The sequence below is a fragment of the Ranitomeya imitator genome, chromosome 3, assembly GCF_032444005.1.
Source record: "Ranitomeya imitator isolate aRanImi1 chromosome 3, aRanImi1.pri, whole genome shotgun sequence".
Lineage (NCBI taxonomy): Eukaryota > Metazoa > Chordata > Amphibia > Anura > Dendrobatidae > Ranitomeya > Ranitomeya imitator.
Window position 1 is genome coordinate 354395295 of NC_091284.1, and position 19816 is coordinate 354415110.

The 19816-nt window shown below is 43.6% G+C and overlaps 1 protein-coding gene across 2 annotated transcripts in view; it reads left to right on the forward strand.

The window, feature by feature from the left end:
• AGO4 (argonaute RISC component 4) overlaps window positions 1–13833 on the forward strand; it is a 111831-nt gene extending 97998 nt beyond the window's left edge. Inside the window, exons 15-18 of one of the 2 annotated variants that reach the window (XM_069756844.1) lie at window positions 7467–7601; window positions 8482–8583; window positions 8664–8863; window positions 10098–13833. In XM_069756844.1, the coding sequence (XP_069612945.1) occupies window positions 7467–7601; window positions 8482–8583; window positions 8664–8863; window positions 10098–10206 (546 nt within the window). In that variant the 3' untranslated portion in view covers window positions 10207–13833. The remainder of the gene's footprint in view (window positions 1–7466; window positions 7602–8481; window positions 8584–8663; window positions 8864–10097) is intronic. The other variant, XM_069756843.1, reaches the window with a different exon arrangement.
• Window positions 13834–19816: the final 5983 nt, after the last annotated feature.

Sequence of the window (19816 nt, forward strand, 5' to 3'; positions counted from 1 at the left end):
GCTATGGGGCACAGTGAACGGTGCAGAGCACCGTATATGGCACAGCTATGGGGCACAGTGAACGGTGCAGAGCACCGTATATGGCACATCTATGGGGCACAATGAACGGTGCAGAGCACCGTATATGGCACAGCTAGGGGGCACAATGAACGGTGCAGAGCACTATATGGTTCACACCTATGGGGAAATATGAACGGTGCAGAGCACTATATGGCACAGCTATGGGGAAATAATGATCTATTTTTATTTTTGAAATTCACCGGTAAATGCTGCATTTCCACCCTAGGCTTATACTCGAGTCAATAAGTTTTCCCAGTTTTTTGTGGCAAAATTAGGGGGGTCGGCTTATACTCGGGTCGGCTTATACTCGAGTATATACGGTATCTTTATTGAATACAAAAATACTAAAAGGTGGCACTACAAAGATGTGCCTGTGCTTGGAGACATACAATAAATCAATGTGTGCTATCAAAGAAATAGTAGATAAAACGGAAATATTCCAGTACCTATAGCACTAAAAAAAGTGAACGGACATAATCAAAGGGTAAAATTACAATATTAATCACTTAATCACCTGGAGCTAGGGCGCGCAAGGTGAATGAAAAAACACACCCATATGCCTGTAACACCAGAGGGAGCCTCAAGGTAAAGAGCCAAATCTCATAAGATAAAATCAAGAAAAGTGCAAAGTGCTAACACAATATAAAATGTATATATGTGCATTGCATCACAACAATGTGTGAAAAAAATACAAAAGTGCATCAGTGCAAAGTAACCTGCAATCAGCGTGTTGGTGTGTCTAAACAATAGTGAACAATGTAGAGGTTTAAGTCCGTCTATAGGATATGAGTCTGAACCCTGCACCAGAGTCCGCCCGGTTCCAAGTGATGTAAAGAATATACCCAAATAATTGTAAAAGGTCACTACCTGTAAGGGTCCGTTCTCTCCAAGCACAGCGCACCCCAACGCGCGTTTCGGATATACTCCTTCGTCAGGGGGTGTCGTGCAGGAGGGACCGGAAGGCTTATATATACAAGCGACATAACCGCCAATGACCGGAGCAGATGCACAACGGCGCATGCGCAACCATGTCCGTGGGCGGCCGCTGTGCGCGTGTGCGGCCTGCGTCCTGGGGTGGTGCATCCGGCGTCTTGGTTGCCTGGACAGCGACTCTTTGCTTCCAGGTTACGTGACGCCGGCGCTGCACACTTCCGGGTCCTCCTGGTTGCGCATGCGCATTATTTTTGTCATATATAACGTATATTTTCGGATTTATACATAATTTTTTTCATCTTTTTCCTTTTATCTCTTTTTTTGTATATTATCTCTTGGTATTTGTGGGCATTCATAATATATGCCAAATTAGTTACTGCAGCAATTGATTTTCAGCGTACATCTATTTAGGTTCCGTTGTTCCATTGGAACTCCCCCCTCTTCTCTTAACCTACTCGCCCATGTCCGTGGGCGGCCGTTGTGCGCGTGTGCGGCCTGCGTCCTGGGGTGGTGCATCCGGCGTCTTGGTTGCCTGGACAGCGACTCTTTGCTTCCAGGTTACGTGACGCCGGCGCTGCACACTTCCGGGTCCTCCTGGTTGCGCATGCGCCGTTGTGCGTCTGCTCCGGTCATTGGCGGTTATGTCGCTTGTATATATAAGCCTTCCGGTCCCTCCTGCACGACACCCCCTGACGAAGGAGTATATCCGAAACGCGCGTCGGGGTGCGCTGTGCTTGGAGAGAACGGACCCTTACAGGTAGTGACCTTTTACAATTATTTGGGTATATTCTTTACATCACTTGGAACCGGGCGGACTCTGGTGCAGGGTTCAGACTCATATCCTATAGACGGACTTAAACCTCTACATTGTTCACTATTGTTTAGACACACCAACACGCTGATTGCAGGTTACTTTGCACTGATGCACTTTTGTATTTTTTTCACACATTGTTGTGATGCAATGCACATATATACATTTTATATTGTGTTAGCACTTTGCACTTTTCTTGATTTTATCTTATGAGATTTGGCTCTTTACCTTGAGGCTCCCTCTGGTGTTACAGGCATATGGGTGTGTTTTTTCATTCACCTTGCGCGCCCTAGCTCCAGGTGATTAAGTGATTAATATTGTAATTTTACCCTTTGATTATGTCCGTTCACTTTTTTTAGTGCTATAGGTACTGGAATATTTCCGTTTTATCTACTATTTCTTTGATAGCACACATTGATTTATTGTATGTCTCCAAGCACAGGCACATCTTTGTAGTGCCACCTTTTAGTATTTTTGTATTCAATAAAGATATATGATATTTTTATAACATACTTGCTTTTCGTTATTTGATATACTTGATTTTCATTTCTGGGGTCTAGTTCTTTTATCATTAGTCCGAATGGTCTGCCATTCCCATGCTATAGCAGCCATATGACTACATTTTTCCATTTATGTCTTTGATATATAATTCTTACATTTATATTTTTATTTGTGGTCTGTGGTTTGCTATTTTGTTCACCACTCAGCTTTAAGTATAGGGTATGCTTCAATGCCTGCTGTTCCATGGTTTGTTTTAAAATGGTCACAATGCCACATTAATAATAATAATAATAATAATAATAATAATATTCATTTTTATAGCACCATTTATTCCATGGCGCTTTACATGTGAAAAAGGGGCATACATATACAAGCACAATAAACATTTGCAATACAAGGCACACACAAGTACAAAAGGAGAGGACCCTGTCCACGAGGGCTCACGGTCTACAGGGGATGGGTGAGTATTAGTGATGAGTGAGCACTAAAATGCTTGGGTGCTCGTTGTTCGGGTCGAGCAATTTGTAATACTCAGGTACTCGGCCAGAACATCGAGCCCAATGTAAGTCTATGGGGAAACCCAAGCATTTTTCCTGCGAAATATGTTAATGAACCTCCTTTCCAGGGTAATGAATTTAGAAAAATGTTCCTCCACCACTTTGGCTATGTTTACACGTAGCGTGTTTGAAGCGTTTATCAACTTTAGCATTGCTTTCAACCAATACAAATGCATTCACTGGGAAATGTCATTACAACATTGAACAACCATAGCTGGCCATGTGGTGTGTGACACATAAGCAGACCCATCTTGTTTCATTTATGAAAGAGGGACTCCTAAAGTCACAGAGCCTATTTTTACTGGTGCATCAGGCGGCATTAATATTCTTAAATTGCCATGATTATTCAGTGGGTTTCCTATACTGTTATTGCCTATTCAATGAGTGGCTGGGCTGCCAAAAATTACAACATACCCCAATACCTCTTTCACGAGACGTACTGGATGTCCTCCTGAAAAAATGTTCCCATTATAAGAAAGTGGGTCTCCCATAGCGTTTGCCTATGCGTTGAATGCAAGGCCAGCCCTGCACCAAAGTAACAAGCACCCCAATAAGCCTTGGAGGAGACGTAGAGGTGGGCCTCCTGAAAACAATGTTCCCATTATTAGGAAGTGGGTCTCCCATAGTGTTTGCCTATGCAGTGAATGCAAAGCCTTCAAAAAATTAGGAGGCACTCCAATGCCCCATGAAAGAAATGTGGAGGAGGGCCTAATAAAAAAATAAATAAAATAAAAATGTTCCTATAATAAATGGGTGGTCTCCTATTCTTGTAATGCCCATACACTAAGTGTAAGGGCTGACAAACGTTTCCCCCTGGGGGGGTACACATTTTTTTTTTTTTTTTTTATTTAATTAGTTACAGACATTATAAACACCCTTGCCAAAAAATTAGAGTGGCTGTTGCATCATGGAATCCGTTCACCCTCGTGTTCTAGTGGTGGTGGATGTTGAGGAGGATAACACCAAATAGCCAAAATAGACCTCCCAAAAAGACACTGTATTGGAGGTTATGTTTCACTGTTATCATTCGGCGGTGTAGAGAAGTCTGGCCCAATCCAGCCCTTGTTCATTTTTATAAGAGTCAGCCTGTCAGCATTTTCAGTTGACAGGCGGATGCGCTTATCTGTTATAATTCCACCAGCGGCACTAAAAACCCACTGTGACAGAACACTAGCAGCAGGGCTGGCCAGGACCTCCAAGGCGTAGAGAGCCAGTTCATGCCACATGTCATGCTTGGATACCCAATAATTAAAAGGCACAGAGGAATCACATAGGACGTTGGTATGGTCAGCAATGTACTCCCTCAGCATCTTCCAAAACATTGCACTCCTTGTGATGGTACCCTTTCCCTCTGTGCTAGGGCGATGGGAGGGTGTGAGAAAACTCTCCCAGAACTTAGCCAGTGTTCCCCTGCCTCTGCTAGAGTGGAGTTCTCTCTCTCCTGTACTCCTTGGTTGTCCAACGAACTATGACGTCTGCCACCAGCGTTCTCAGATGGGAATTTTTTTAGTAATTCCACAACAAGGGCCCTCTGGTAGTGCACCATTTTAAAATACCTATTTACCTCTGGAAGAAGAGATAGAAAGTTCTGCTGGTAGCTTGGGTCTAGAAGTGTCACCAACCAGTAATGAGTGTCACCGAAAATTTTCAAAATTCGAGGGTCATGGGAAAGGCAGCGCAACATAGTCAGCCATGCGTGCCAGACTGCTAACAGGCAAGACTTCAGTGTCCTCACCAACAGGACGACTGACCATGCCCTCCTCCTCCTCCCTGTCCTCAGTCCATCCACACTGAACAGACGGTATGACAGCTGTGCTTGTAGTACCGTCTATATCGCATGAAACTAGCTCCTGTTCTTCCTCCTCTTCCTCATTGTCAACCAGTCCACATTGGGACGACATGAGGCTGGGCTGTGTAATCGCCCTGTATGGTTCCTTGCTCCATGTCCTCGTGCTGCGCCTGCAATGCATCCTTTCCTTGAGAGCAGAGAGATTTTCAGAATGCAGAGAAGCGGGATGGTGACGCTATTTATGGTGTCATCGCCACTCACCATCTTGGTATAGTCCTCAAAGTTCTGGAGGATGGTACAGATGTCTGACATCCATGTCCACTCCTGAGGTCTTATATGTGGAGTCTGAACTAAATGGCGATGGCCTTGTTGATGCTGGTAGTCAACAACTGCCCTCTTCTGCTCACAAATCCTTTTCTACATATGCGGCATAAAGTTCCAATGTATGGGGACATCACACAACAGTCGGTGAGTTGGAAGCTGCAAACGCTGCTGAAGCACTGCAAGGTCGGCCTGAGCTGTAGCTGACTTTCTGAAATGGGCACACAGGCGGCATACTTTCACAAGCAGATTCGGCAGCTCCGGGTAGCTTTTGAGAAACCGATGAACGATGATGTTAAGCACATGGGCCACGCATGGTACGTGTGTGAGCTCACCTCACCTCAGAGCCGCCACCAGGTTCTGGCCATTGTCACATTCGACCATGCCTGGCTGTAGGTTCAGCGGTGTCAGCGGCAAATCTGACCGCTCTTTCAGAGCTGTCTAAAACTTCAGCCTTGTGTGGTTTGTCACCTAAGCACATTAGCTTCAGCGCAGCCTGTTGCCAGAGGTGGTGCAGCAGTGATTCCAGCTTGTGACTGATGTGCTCATTTCAGAGATGGAGGCTGAAGATGAGGAGGATGTGCAGGAGCTGTAGACTGTGGGGGCAACCCTGATTGACGTAGGGCCCGCAATCCTTGGCGTCGGGAGGACGTGTTCCATCCCAAGGTCTGACTTGGTCCCAGCTTATTATGTTAGCCCAGTGTGCTGTCAGTGAGATGTACCGGTCCTGCCCACAAGCACACTTCCACGTATCCGTGGTTAGGTGGACTTTCCCAGTAACAGCCTTGTTTAGGGCACAGGTAATGTTGTGGGACATGTGCTGGTGTAATGCCGGTACGGCACACCGGGAAAAATAGTGGCTGCTGGGGACCGAGTACCTTGGGATGGCTGCCGCCATCAGGTTGCGGAAAGCTTCTGTCTCCATGAGACTAAAATGCAACATTTCTACCACAAGCAGACTAGAAATGTGTGAATTTAGTACTGTGGCCTGTGGGGCGTTGGCGGCGTATTTCCGCTTGTGTTCCATTGACTGGAGTATGGACAACTGAAGGCTGCGCTGGGACAAGGACGTAGATGTGCTTGATGATGGCGCTAGTTGACTGGGCAATGACCGGTGCAGGGCACGAGGCATCTTCGCTTGCACGCAAAACAGTGGAAGAAGCAGTGGTGTCACCCGCAGACACTGTTCCTGGAGCCTGGGGTTCGGCCCACTAAGTCGGGTGCTTTGCTGCCATGTGCCTGATCATGCTGGTGGTGGTCAGGCTGGTAGTTTTGCTACCCCTGCTGATGCTGGCATGGCAAATGGTGCAAATGGCCTGTTTGGGGTTATCGGCAGAGTCTTTTAAAAACAACCAGACTCTGGAAGACCTAAAAGTTGAAATGGCAACTCCAGTCATATTGGTTTTGCGGGGAATGGAGGCACGCCTTCTGTCTGCAGCCACCACACTGCTTCCTGCCTGTTGGGGTGCTATGCCTCCTTCCCCATGTGCTGCTGTCCTCACTCTACATGTCTTCCTGCTAGGTTGGGTCAGTTACTATATCATCCACCACCTCGTCTTCCACATTCACACCCTGGTCCTCCTCCTGACTTTCTGGCAATTGTCTCATCATCGTCCGATGTCACCGCTCTGCTTTCCGGCTGCCCGGCGCTCACAGCCAGAGCAGAGAAGCACAGCGCCGAGGACAGACAGCGGTAGGTAAGTATGTAGCGTTTGTTTTTTTTACTTTTAGGATGGTATCCAGGGTAAACATCGGGTTACTAAGCGCGGCCCTGCGCTTAGTAACCTGATGTTTACCCTGGTTACCGGCATCGTTGGTCGCTGGAGAGCGGTCTGTGTGACAGCTCTCCAGCGACCAAACAGCGACGCTGCAGCAATCCGGATCGTTGTCGGTATCGCTGCAGCGTCGCTTAGTGTGACGGTACCTTTAGTGAGGAGAGAGACCAGTAAATATGTGGCTTCCAATGACACCTCTGTGCTTGTTTAAAAGGTTGATCACCGCCACTCCAGCAGTGATAAGCATATTAGTTGTCCCTACCTGTCAGCAGTTACTCTTTCTATCACTGTTGCACTGGTATTTTCTCTTACCAGAGCGTTTTAACTCCGATCAGAGTACAGACCAATGTGACAATAGTAGATGATGCTGCAGACGGGGAAAACTCTTCTTATAAAGTAGTAGCATGGACTCTGGAGCAGTGTGCTTCTGGTCTTTCTGCTTGTGCAGGCATATTAGAAGCATGATTAGTGCAGAGGGATCAGTGACAAGCCATGTCATACACAAGATGGCAGCGCGCTTCCATTGAAAAAAACAAGGGTTCTTGGGTAGGTACTATCTAAAATAAGTAAACGCGTTTTTTTTGTTGTTTTTTTTAAATAAAAACAAATTTTGGTCATCGGTCTTCTTTAACTTAATTGGTTCGCAAAATATTTGTTTCCCTAGCTATGACTGTATAAAGTAAAATGAAACCTAAGAAAACATGCATATTTTCTTGTAGGTTGCGTGGCCAGAGCTTATGGCTATTCGGAAAGCCTGCATAAGTCTGGAGGAAGATTACAGACCCGGAATTACATACATAGTTGTTCAAAAGCGTCATCATACCAGACTTTTCTGTTCTGATAAAACTGAGAGGGTAAGTTTTCTGAACCATACGGTATTACAGAGAAGCTGTAAAAGTAAATTCTATATTGGCCTCTTTTATGGCACATGAAAGGACACATTTCAACACTCTATTCTTTTGAAAAGCGGATTACACCCATTTAAATTTTCACATACTAGAAACGCCATACTAGCGATGAAAGGAAGTGTTGTCATGGGGGCAATGACATATAGCAGGCAAGTAGCCTTCACATTTTAACATTGAAAATAAATATGGGTACTGAACGCTTAATATTTTAAAAGTAACCTCTCACCTCCAGAAATGCAAATGTCTGGGTAATTTGTGATTTCAACGCTATTAAACCACACCTTGCTGGATTACTTGAGAAATGGCTACAGGGAGAAAACTTTGTTTTACTTTCCCTGCAGCTGCTGGTTTACTGTCTTAAAGGGATGCAGGGCGCTATTACAGTCACTACTCCCTGGCACATAGATTGACAACCTGCTCCTCAGTATGTGCAGTGTGTGTGCAGAGCAGGATGTCTGTCATTGTGCTGAGTGATTACTTTGCACTTATAGTGAGCTGTGACTGTAACCGATTCCTGCACCGCCCATATGACTAGGTGAGCAGCTACAGGAAGGATATAACTTTACTATCTCTTTAACCAGTTCTACGCCCTGGTGGTGTGCATTTTTATTGGTACATTTTGTCTCTTACTCTCTCGCTTTCTTTCTTGCTCGCACTCTCTCTATAGATTTTCACCCAGTAGCCAGATAAGCAGCAAGTAAATAGCTTTCTGGAGATGACAACAGGTTTCCTTTCACTGTACTTTTAAATCTCCTCTGTAAGTCATAATAAAGATTTCATAATTCAAACTGCATTTGTTACATTTTTTATTTATTTTTTTCATAAGGTGGGTAAAAGTGGAAATGTGCCAGCAGGAACTACAGTAGACAGCACCATTACGCACCCATCAGAATTTGACTTCTATCTCTGTAGCCATGCAGGCATTCAGGTATGTCTCTTGGTGCATTCCTTTTTTGACTGCTGACATTGCAAACATTAGAACAATTTTTTTTTTTTTGTTTCCTTTAGGGAACAAGTCGCCCATCTCACTACCAAGTTCTTTGGGATGACAACTGCTTCACAGCCGATGAGTTGCAACTCTTAACTTACCAACTTTGTCACACATATGTGCGATGCACTCGCTCAGTCTCTATCCCTGCGCCTGCATACTATGCTCGCTTGGTTGCTTTCAGAGCAAGATACCATCTTGTGGACAAGGATCATGATAGGTGAGCAGTTTAGCTTAGTTTAGTTCCTTCCATTTCTGCCTTTCATCATATATTTTGTCAAATGCTTTTAAATGGTTGCCTTTCTCAGTGTATAATTTTATTCTATATTCGTGTGAATTTTTTTTTACCCCCAAATACTTGCATTTAACACTTTCATGACGGATCCCTTTTTCGTTTTTGCGTTTGTTTTTCACTTTCCTTCTTCCCAGAACCATAATTTATTTATTTTTTTCCGTCAATATGGCCATGTGAGGGCTTGTTTTTTTTTAGGACGAGTTGTACTTTTGAACGACCTCATTGGTTTTACCATATAATGTACTCTAAAACGGGAAACAAAATTCCAAGTGCGGTGAAATTGCAAAAAAAAGTGCAATTTCACAACTGTTTTTTGGATTTAGTTTTTTTACCATGTTCACCAAATGCTAACACTGACCTGCCATTATGATTCTCCAGGTGATTACGAGTTCATAGACACCAAACATGTCTAGGTGTTTTGTTTTTTTTTTATATTGAATTGGTGGGAGGTTGATCTCCCGTTATTGCATTTTAATACAATGTTGCAGGAACCTAAAAAATGTTCTGGGGTTTTGACTTTTTTTCCGCTACGCTGTTTACCGATCAAATTATTATTTTTTTTTATAGCTTGATAATCTGGTGATTCTGAACACTGCAATACCAAATATGTGTATGTTTTATTTTGAATGGGGCTAAAGGTGGGGTGATTTGAACTTTTTTATTTTTTTCAATTTTAAAATATTCTGCTGGAGACTTCTAGTTGTCATGCTGACCCATCAGTGACCCGTGAACACCTGACAGGGTCACAGATTGGCGGGATTTCTGGCGCGCTTCCCAGAAGCTCAAGTTAAATGCTGCTGTCTGAGATGACAGCAACATTTAACAGGTTATCAGCTGCAAGGTGGATCGCGATTCCACCCGCAGCTGTTTGAGGCACATGTCAGCTGTTCAAAACAGCTGACATGTGCCGGGAAAGATGTGCCGGAGCCCACATCAAAGGAGGAGATACGACTTGCGCGGCACATGTACATCGCATGTTGTGAAGGGGTTAAGTAAGTAAAATTCACCCAGAAGTGGACGACCCCTTTAATTTCAATGTTCCTTTTCATAAGATTTAATTTGGATATTGTAAGACGTGCACACATCTTGGTCAATAAAGTGATCTTAGTGTGTTTGCAATTGGTTTAACTTCTGAGTAATTGTAATCTTCTCTCCTCAGTGCTGAGGGAAGCCATGTGTCTGGACAGAGCAATGGTCGCGATCCTCAAGCTCTGGCAAAAGCCGTTCAGATTCATCACGACACCCAGCATACAATGTACTTCGCCTGACAAAGCAGCAGGATGCCTCACCAATCTCCCTTCTCCTCAGAGCCCTAAAACACATGGTTGAAACAGTCTCCTGTGATTGTCAGGGATGGCGCTCTTGGCTTCCTACCAGCACACTTTGGACTTTTTGCACTGAATCTCTTCACAGTCTGATCCGAATTGAGGAAAGTTGTGGAATAGTTTGTTTTTAAATGTTTTTATTTAAGTATATCAAAAACTTAAGCTGTCTTCTGATGCATTGGACTGAATCTTTACCTCAAACTTGCAAGATATCTGAAGATTTTGCTCCAAATGGTTGTCTGTTAATTACTTTTTATTTGAAAGCCAGCATTTCTCCATCCTTGGTTATACAAAAGTTGACTTACTTTGTCTTAACTACATGCTGCTTTGTGAGTATATACATACGTGGTAAGGTATAATTGTGTGGGGCCATAAACTTGCTAAATGAGGTTTTAGTCTTTACTGTAAAATACCTTTTTAATTTTTTTACAGGTATTGCGGTCTGTCAGGTTCTTTACCATTGCAGACTTGTACTTTTTAGCACGTATGAGCTGCAAAACTATTGCACTATATTGCAAATGAATTAATTTTTCTGTATTAAATGAATGTGTATTATAAATAAGATTTTACTATAAGGGCCATGTGGCGCACACTGCCATTGGTTTTTAGAAATGCAGATTGCCATTACGTTTCCTTTTTCCCTTGCTGCCCTCCCCAGGAGACATCCACTTTCCCATCCTAACAAAATGTAAGTATTTTGCCAGCACATGAAAACGCCCAGGTTATGCTGCTGTGGTTTGATAACTATTTTTACTCTTGTATGACTGGGTGAGGTTTGAAATATTTTTCCGGCAATAATTCTATCCGTAGCCTCACACAGCGTTTCTATGTGTAGTTTTATTGTGTAGCGTCCCACTTTTCTGTCTTAAAAAGACTGCTGCAGCTGAGGCGGGCGGTCGCGGGGTTTCTTTTAGTCTTAAACATGTTGGCAGGGTGCCCACAGATGTCTGAAGCACCAGGTGCTTTCTGACCTCAAAAGCCTCTCTGCCAATGGGGCGGGCCCTGTTATTGGCACGTAGTTCCCGATTGGTTGAATAACTAACGCAGCAGTCATGACTCAGTAGAAATGTCACAATTTGATACCAGCATTTTCCAAGTGTGATGTGTCTTTGAGCTAGAAGCCAACCATATTGCACAATATGCTTTGTGACCCCATCCTTTTTTATGTGTGATTACGTATAATATACATGATTTTTTTTTATTTTGTTTTTTGACCCCCAATTGCTGCATTGCTCCTTTTGTTTCAGAAAGGTGTCAGTAAATCTCTACTGTGCTGTCTCGACCTGTACAATGTTCTGTAATGTGATAATGCCAGCCAGCTATTCATTCTGTTTTATCTCTGTACATACCTCAGATCACTTACTGCTATGGTTGCCCTGTCCTTTCACCCCACTTTTAATTTTGCAGCATGGCTATAGGTTTGACCAGCACTTTTTCCAGCTTCTGCTCTTTTTTTTTTTTTGCTTTCTCCCACACACGCAAACAAAATATACCTCACTCGGATAGTGGAAGTTATCTATAAATATATACCGTATATATGTCTTTTGTGGGGGAGTATTAATGCTGCTTTTGGGCTTTGCTGCTTGTTAACCCCTTCATGCCAGGTGGGGGTGCGCCAGTCTTCAGTTTGTGACATATATTTGTATGCAGTAGGTGATGTATTTGTGCGGTAGAAAATGAGGTCTTGTCTGCCGATTTTTTTTTTTTTTTTTTTTTTGGGCTTTTTGGCATCTACAGCAAAATACAGTGCCTATTGCCTGGTGTTGAAGGGGTTATGGACTGCTCTTTTAATGGCTGAGGTGACATACAGTGTTCATATCTGCAGCTTTTTGTTTTTGTTTCAGCTGTGCATAAGACAAACCTAACCCGTGCCATTAGTTTTGCAGATGTCACTGCAATATCAAGTTTGCCTGCTTGTGACTGGGGAGGAAGGGTCAATTGCACGTTTCTGTACATATATTTAAAACTGAGCCAGGGCGCATTGAGAAGAAATCATTCAGATCTGTGCAGTCAGCTGAAAGTAGGGTTAAATACTGCTTAGAATATGAACATGGCCCTATGCTTTTTGTGTTCAATTTCTTGATGTATGTAGGAATTTGGGGGTGGGGGGTAGCGCCATGTAGGTGTTTGTACGTTTTTAAAACCTTTTTCAGATTGTGTTGCAGCAATACTATAGTGAAGTGTATTGGATTTTACAATATTGTAAACTGGGCGCCGGGTGGAACACGTTGGGGCTGTGTATGTATGAAATCCTATAGGGATTATTGTGTCAGAATAATGACTTTAAACTTGGATTGAGTAGCCCAGCTTACACTTTCAGCCAGAGGATGAACTGTGAAAGCACGAAATTCAGCAGAGGAAGAGGAGGCTTTAGTTTCAGTCAAGCAGATGCCGCACTTACAAAATAAACTTATAAAATAAACTGCTGTCTGCAAACTGCTCTACACAATGGTTGTTGGAACCAACATCCATTAAGTACAATGGAGATTTGGTTGAAGAGCTCTATCTTTCCCCAGCTAGAATGCCAGCAATTATGGGGGCGATTTCTTTTTCCGAAGTTCCCATATAAGTGTCATTAAATTGATGTTAATGTGTATGTAGCGGCCTCGCGTGTTTCTTTGAGGATTGGATGCAGAATATGAACCAATGGGTTTTATTGTAGCATAGAAGTCTAAATATGTCTAGGAAGTGACAAAATTGTGCTAATGACAATCTTACAAGTGGAACGTGTGTGACCTTATCACAGGCAAATAGTTTGTCAGTGTCTGACTTAAATGTAATGAATTTTCCTGAATAGCGGTGGTCTTAGAATAACGTTTCATTGTGATCTATGGGATGTCAATTTGGCTGTTAAAACATTTTCCCAAAGGCATGACTACTAAGGGCATAGATGAACTTGTAGGTATCCACAGTTGCTTTCTCTTCCCTATGAGAAGATGGGTAACACCTATGCTCCTACACCTGTCCTTGAAGCTGGGTGGAAGTTGTGTAAGACTGTATAGGCTTAAAAGTAAGACGCCTGCTTTCCTCGAGGGCATTTAAAAAAAATAAAATAAGAATTCAACTTGTGTTTTGTTTTTGTTTTTTTTCTTCTTCTTCTTGGGCTAATTTTATGATGTGTGAACTTTGACAACTTATTATCACTTTTTTATTCTCCTAATGTATACGTATAATACTTTACCATGTTATTAATTTCTATAGTGTTTCTATGTCTACAGAGGGGATTCCTTGTACAGGACTTTGCATTTGTTTTGATTTTGATGTAAAAAAAAATTGTTTTGTTTCTATATTGTTGCTAGATGTGTAATGTTTAAATTGTGTTTTATGAAATTCTGAATGGATGTCTATAGCAATACGAGGTAAATACACTTTTTTTTTTTTTTTTTTCTCTTTTTTATTATCCCCCCCCCCCCCCCCCCCTCTTCCCTATGCTATTTAAGGGCAATCTACAGCCCATGTTGCTAGATTAAGATGCTGGCTGTATTTTCTTTTTTTTTTTACCTTGCAGGGAAATAATTTGTTTGTTTTTTAATGTGTAATTAAATGAAATATATGGCAAGTTGCCAAATAGCGTTTTGTGCTTTCAATACATTGATATGTATGTGGAAAGTGTGACTAGTGGCTTTAAAATGCACTGCTCAAAAAATAAAGGGAACACTAAAATCCCACATCCTAGATATCACTGAATGAAATATTCCAGTTGCAAATCTTTATTCATTACATAGTGCTTCTGATTGATTGACAAATCCTAGCAGCTGCCTCGTGTTTCCAGTAGCCCAAACTGTGCTCCCCTAAGCTGCAAGCAGAAGCTTTGCTTTGGCAGCTCTGGAGAAGTTAAGTGGCACTGAAGCTACTTGAGGCCAGTCTCACACGTCCAGATAATTCCGGTACCGAAGAAATCGGTATCGGAGTTATCCGTGTCCGTGTGCTCACGTGGCAGCCGTGTGCCGACTGAGGACCACACGGACCGTGAAGGAGACAGCGCTACAGTTAAGCGCTGTCCCCTGCTTTTGGTGCTGAAGCCGGCATTCATTCCTTCTCCCCAGCAGCGTTCGCTGGAGAGAAGGAATGAAAAATCAAGGTGGTTTTTTTTTTGTTAAAAATAAAGTTTGGGGTCACCGCCCGCCCGCTTGCAGAGAAATACTCACCCAGCTCCCGCGATGCCTCCTCTCCGCGCCAGCAGCCTGTCCTGTGAGCGGTTTCGTGGTACCGCTCATTACAGTGATGAATATGCAGCTCCACCCCTATGGGAGGTGGAGCCGCATATTCATCGTGGTAGTGAGCAGTACCACGTGATCGGCACACACAGGACAAGCTGCCAGCGCTGAGAGAAGGCATTGCGGGAGCTGGGTGAGTATTTCTCTGCAGGCGGGCGCACGGGGGGTGAGAGGTGGGAGGTGACCCCCAAACTTTATTTTTAACAAAAAAAAAAAACTTTGATATTTTTTATTTTTTTTTTTCTTTTCTCCTGCAAGTGCTGCTTTCAGCCGAGCAGGACAGAAGGGATGAATGCTGACTTCAGCACCACACACAGGGGACTACACTTACAGTAGTTCTGTTCCGTATGGTCCTTAGGCGGCACACGGACAGCATCCGTGTGTGGTACGTGTTTACACAGACTCATTGACTTTAATGGGTCCGTGTGATCTGTGCGCTCTTATGAACACTGACATGTCTCCGTGTTTTTGCAAACGGGCACACATTTACTTTAATGTGTCTACGTGAGTTGGTGTCTCCGGTACGTGAGGAAACTGTCACCACACGTACCAGAGCCACTGACATGTGAAACCGGCCTGACTCCAGTTATCTGGCTTGCTTATGAGCAGCACTGGCGTGCTCTATAGTAAAAGATGTTGTGAATGATCTACTTTTTGACAGAGAACGTTCACTAACCTGGCAAAGAGCAGTAAACCACAAAACTAAACATCCCTCTGAATGTGAGAACGTTAAAGCATTTTTAATAATATATAATATCTAAAGTTGTTTGTTTTTTACATGTAGATTTCAATTTTACGTATTTATGATATTGAGGTAATCCATTTATTTGTCAACAAAACTGTGGAGGGAGCTAGATGACATGGATTTCCATTGGTGAGATGTTACATGTTAGCCTTACATAACACAGCTCAATAAGAAGCATCGGCTGGCGAGCAGTGGAAACATGTTCTGTGGAGTGACAAATCACACATCTCTATCGGACTGTCTGTTATGAGTTTTTGGCAAATGGTAGGAGAATGTTACCTGCTTGACTGCAATGTGCCAACTGTAATTTTTGGTAGGTTAGGTCCCTTAGTTGAGGTAATATTAATGCTATAGCATGCAAAGACATTCTGGACAACTGCATACTTTCAACTCTTTGGGAAGACACATTTCTGTTTCTCATGACTGTACCTCAGTGTGCGCAAAACAAGTTCCATGGTTGGGTGAGTTTTGTGTGGAAGATCTTGACTGACCCTCACCCATCCCTGACTTCAATACCACTGACCACTTTTGAGATGAACAGGAACATCAGTGCCTGACCTCGCAAATTCTCTTCTGGATGAATGACCAAAAAATTTCCACAGCCATACTCAAAAAGCCTTGTAGCAAGTTCCGAGACTGGAAGCTGTTGTAGCTGCAAAGTGGAGAACAATTCTTTACTAATGCCTGTTTTTAGAATAGGATAATATAAAAGCTCAGGGAGTTGTAATCTGTCGTCGGTGTCTAATAACTAGTCCATAGAGTACATGTATCTTGCGTGCTTAATTGCTTGGACAATCCCATAGAGCTGAGAGGGGTTAATCAGAAAAGCACAGAGACAGAGGGTGCACCACTATCACAACAATTATGTATATAATATAAGTCAGGGTGCTCCAAAAAGCAAGGAAAATACAGGTCCTTCTCAAAAAATTAGCATATAGTGTTAAATTTCAAAAAGCTCTGGATGAGCTTAAGGCCGCTATTGAAGCATCCTGGGCCTCCATAACATCTCAGCAGTGTCACAGGCTGATTGCCTCCATGCCACGCCGCATTGAAGCAGTCATTTCTGCCAAAGGATTCCCGACCAAGTATTGAGTGCATAACTGAACATTATTATTTGTTGGTTTTTTTGTTTGTTATTAAAAAACACTTTTATTTGATTGGATGGGTGAAATATGCTAATTTATTGAGACAGGTTTTTTGGGTTATCAGGAGTTGTATGCCAAAATCATCAGTATTAAAACAATAAAAGACCTGACAAATTTCAGTTGGTGGATAATGAATCTATAATATATGAAAGTTTAATTGTAATCATTACATTATGGTAAATAATGAAATTTAACACTATATGCTAATTTTTTGAGAAGGACCTGTATAAACTGCAACAAAAGAAAAGAAAAAAGGCCAATGCATATAAATGTGCACACCTGCTATGGAATGCCAAAAAATACAAATTTTATTATAACAGCAAGGACACAAACATCAATATAAAACCAATTAAAAACATGACCAAAACACCCTTCCCCATATATACATATCAAAAAATGATGCCCATCTATTAGTGCTGTACAACCGTACCCAACAGTCTTTGATAAAGAACCGTATTTAAACTCATAAATTACAGCAATCATGTATGAAAAAACACTACACATATAGAAAATGGAGACATATATAACGCTAGACCATGGTTTTGATATAAGTATAGTGAGACGAAAAGTGGGCGTCCCCAAATTTGTCATGAACAATTGCCCAGCAATGTGTAATGTAAGACAATGGACTGGTAAGGCCCTGTCAAAGTAAAGAAAGCCTGCAGCCAAATAACCAGGCAATATCAACGTGTAAGGTGATGGCTGGAAAACCTGCCAGGTAAAGTAGCTGAGCCCCGTACCAAAGATAATAAGCCTACCCCAAGCGTGGTACAATAGCTGGATCTGAGGAATGACAGTCTGTACAAGTGCACAGAAAAAGATGCAGGTGGAGTACAACTCCAAAACTGACAGGGCTGAGCGTGACAAGGGGAAAGGTGTGGGAAGATCCCCCGCGTATCGCTGCTGCTGGGCAACTTCGTCAGGGAGAGTAACTTCCCAGCAATGTGTCCACTCTATATAGCTGCAATAAAGATATGAGATCAGTTTCCAGTGTGCAGCGTTCTCGGAAGTGGACCGGAAGCCAGTGTAGCGACAGGCGGCGGAAGCGCAAGAGCAGTATAAGGGTGAAGTGCAGTGCGCATGTGCTGTGGATTTACAGTACAATTCCATCACCAGTCTATCCCATTCTGCAAATACTTTAAGATCCAGAAAAATTGCTGAGACCAGGGAGCTAGAGTGTGTTCAAAAGATATTGAGCATATTTTCATTCAGTTCCCTCAGAAATTGTACGCATCGTCTAAATAACAGTGCCAATGTCTGACGTGATTCCAGAGTCCCTGGGAGCAGAAAACGACAGTCTCTTCCCACCATCCAAGAAAAATATTTGCGTAGGCTGGCACGCAACGTGCGCCCATGGCCACGCCTGATACTTGCTTGTAATACGTCCTGTTAAAAAGGAAAAAGTTATGATGCAGGACAAAACTAAGAAGATCTAAGATGAGGGAGTCATGGAGCCGGTTAGTCCCATTGAGTCGATTGAGAAAAAACTAATGCCTTAATGCCCTTGGAATGATTGATGTTGGAATATAGTGATTCAACATCACAGGTAACAAGTAGCTCTTGTATATGGGGAAGGGTGTTTTTGTCATGTTTTTAATTGGTTTTATATTGATGTTTGTGTCCTTGCTGTTATAATAAAATTTGTATTTTTTTGGCATTTTGTAGCAGGTGTGCACATTTATATGCATTGGCCTTTTTTTTCTTTTTTTTTGTTGAGAGGGGTTAATCAGACATGACAGGGCCAGTTCTATTATGAACCGCTTAAGAGGTGGGCAGAACAGCTGTTCATCATATCTCCACCCTAGCGAGGAGTCAGAGGTGAAAGTGAAGCCTTTGGACTTAGGCTACGTTCACACTAGCGTTCTGCTAGTGTGCGTCGCCTTAGCGTCGGGCGACGCAGCGGCGACGCACGCGTCATGCGCCCCTATGTTTAACATGGGGGACGCATGCGTTTTTGTGTGTTGCGTTTTGCAACACTTGCGTCTTTTTTGCCGCTAGCGTCGGACCAAGAAAACGCAGCAAGTTGCATTTTTCTTGCTTCCGATTTTCGGCAAAAAACGACGCACGCGTCGCAAAACGCAGCGTTTTTGCGTGCGTTTTGCCGCGTTTTTGTGTGCGTCGTGCGTTGCGTCGCCGACGCAGCGGCGCGCAACGCTAGTCTGAACGTAGCCTTAATGATGGTTTTGTGTACTCGGGAGGGGACCTGACCTCCAAAGTTGGGCTCTTTGTTAAACAGAGCTGAATCCTTTTTCCTGTGCGGGCCAGCCCTGCAGTTATAAGGATTATAGTAAGTGCTGTTTTGTGACTGAGTATGTCTTTCTTTTGTTTGGACTGGTTTATGAAGCCTGTTCTAATAAACCAGTTAAAAATTTAAACGAGAAGCATTCCTGTGGCTACCTCATTAAGCAGCCGACTGAGCCGATCTACCACACTGTGTACAGTTTCTTTTAAAGCAAAGATTATTGGACATTCCCTAATCATTATATTTCTCTGTCCCATGATGGCACCACGGAGAGAGGGGATCCGCCCACCAAGGACAGGAAACCTACAGATAAAAAGGTGGTACCTCTCTCCCCCATCAGTTTGGTTTCCTGTCCTTGATGGGGAACCTGCAGCAGATCTTACCTCAGATCATCGTTGGATTCTGGGGCCAGACAGACCGGATCAGGCAGCGGGGGTTCCCTGCCTCGGCTAGGCTGGGCCACCCAAAGCGCCACCGCTGGGATCAGTAGGTCTCTAGGGTGCGCGGGGAGCAGCAGCAGCGTTGCTGCTCCAAGGAAGAATCCTCAGAAAGTGGGGGCTTCCAAGATGGCATAAAGCCCGCAAACACACCGTGAAGGGGTCCCTCCAGTGGTGGAACGCGGCGCATCATTAAAAGAAAATGGCGGCATCCGGGCTTCCTGCGGCAAGGTAACGCACATGCGCGGTGACGCGGCCGCGCGCGGCGTGAAGCAGGTGGCCACATTCTATTTAATGGGGGTCGCCACACTGACTGGTTGCTCTAAATGGAGTCCAGCCAATGCTCCCCAGCAGCCATGAATGACCATGAACCGCAGGGATCACCAGCGCAGCAACTGCAGCAGCAGCAGAAACACCGGCAACAGGGGAAAGGAGCCTCTCATTGCCAGCAGCGTGGAACTGGGGCACGGTCAGGATCTCAGCACAGCAAGAATTCTAGTGCTGCATCCGGACCAAAAGAGCATCCCATAGTAGATATGGACCGTCCACAGCCAGTACTGAGGGGTACACCAGGTGGTGAGTGATCTCCGAGAATGCCCCGGCTAATAGAGCCCACTCTTTTCTCTTGCTTGTCTTCTTAGGGAAAGAAAAGCTCAGGGAAGTCCAAACACAGAAGCTGCACGCTTTGTAAAGAAGATCTACCTACCACATGGGAAAACAGATTGTGTAGATCTTGTATAGAGCAAACGCTCTGCGAAGGGCTTCCC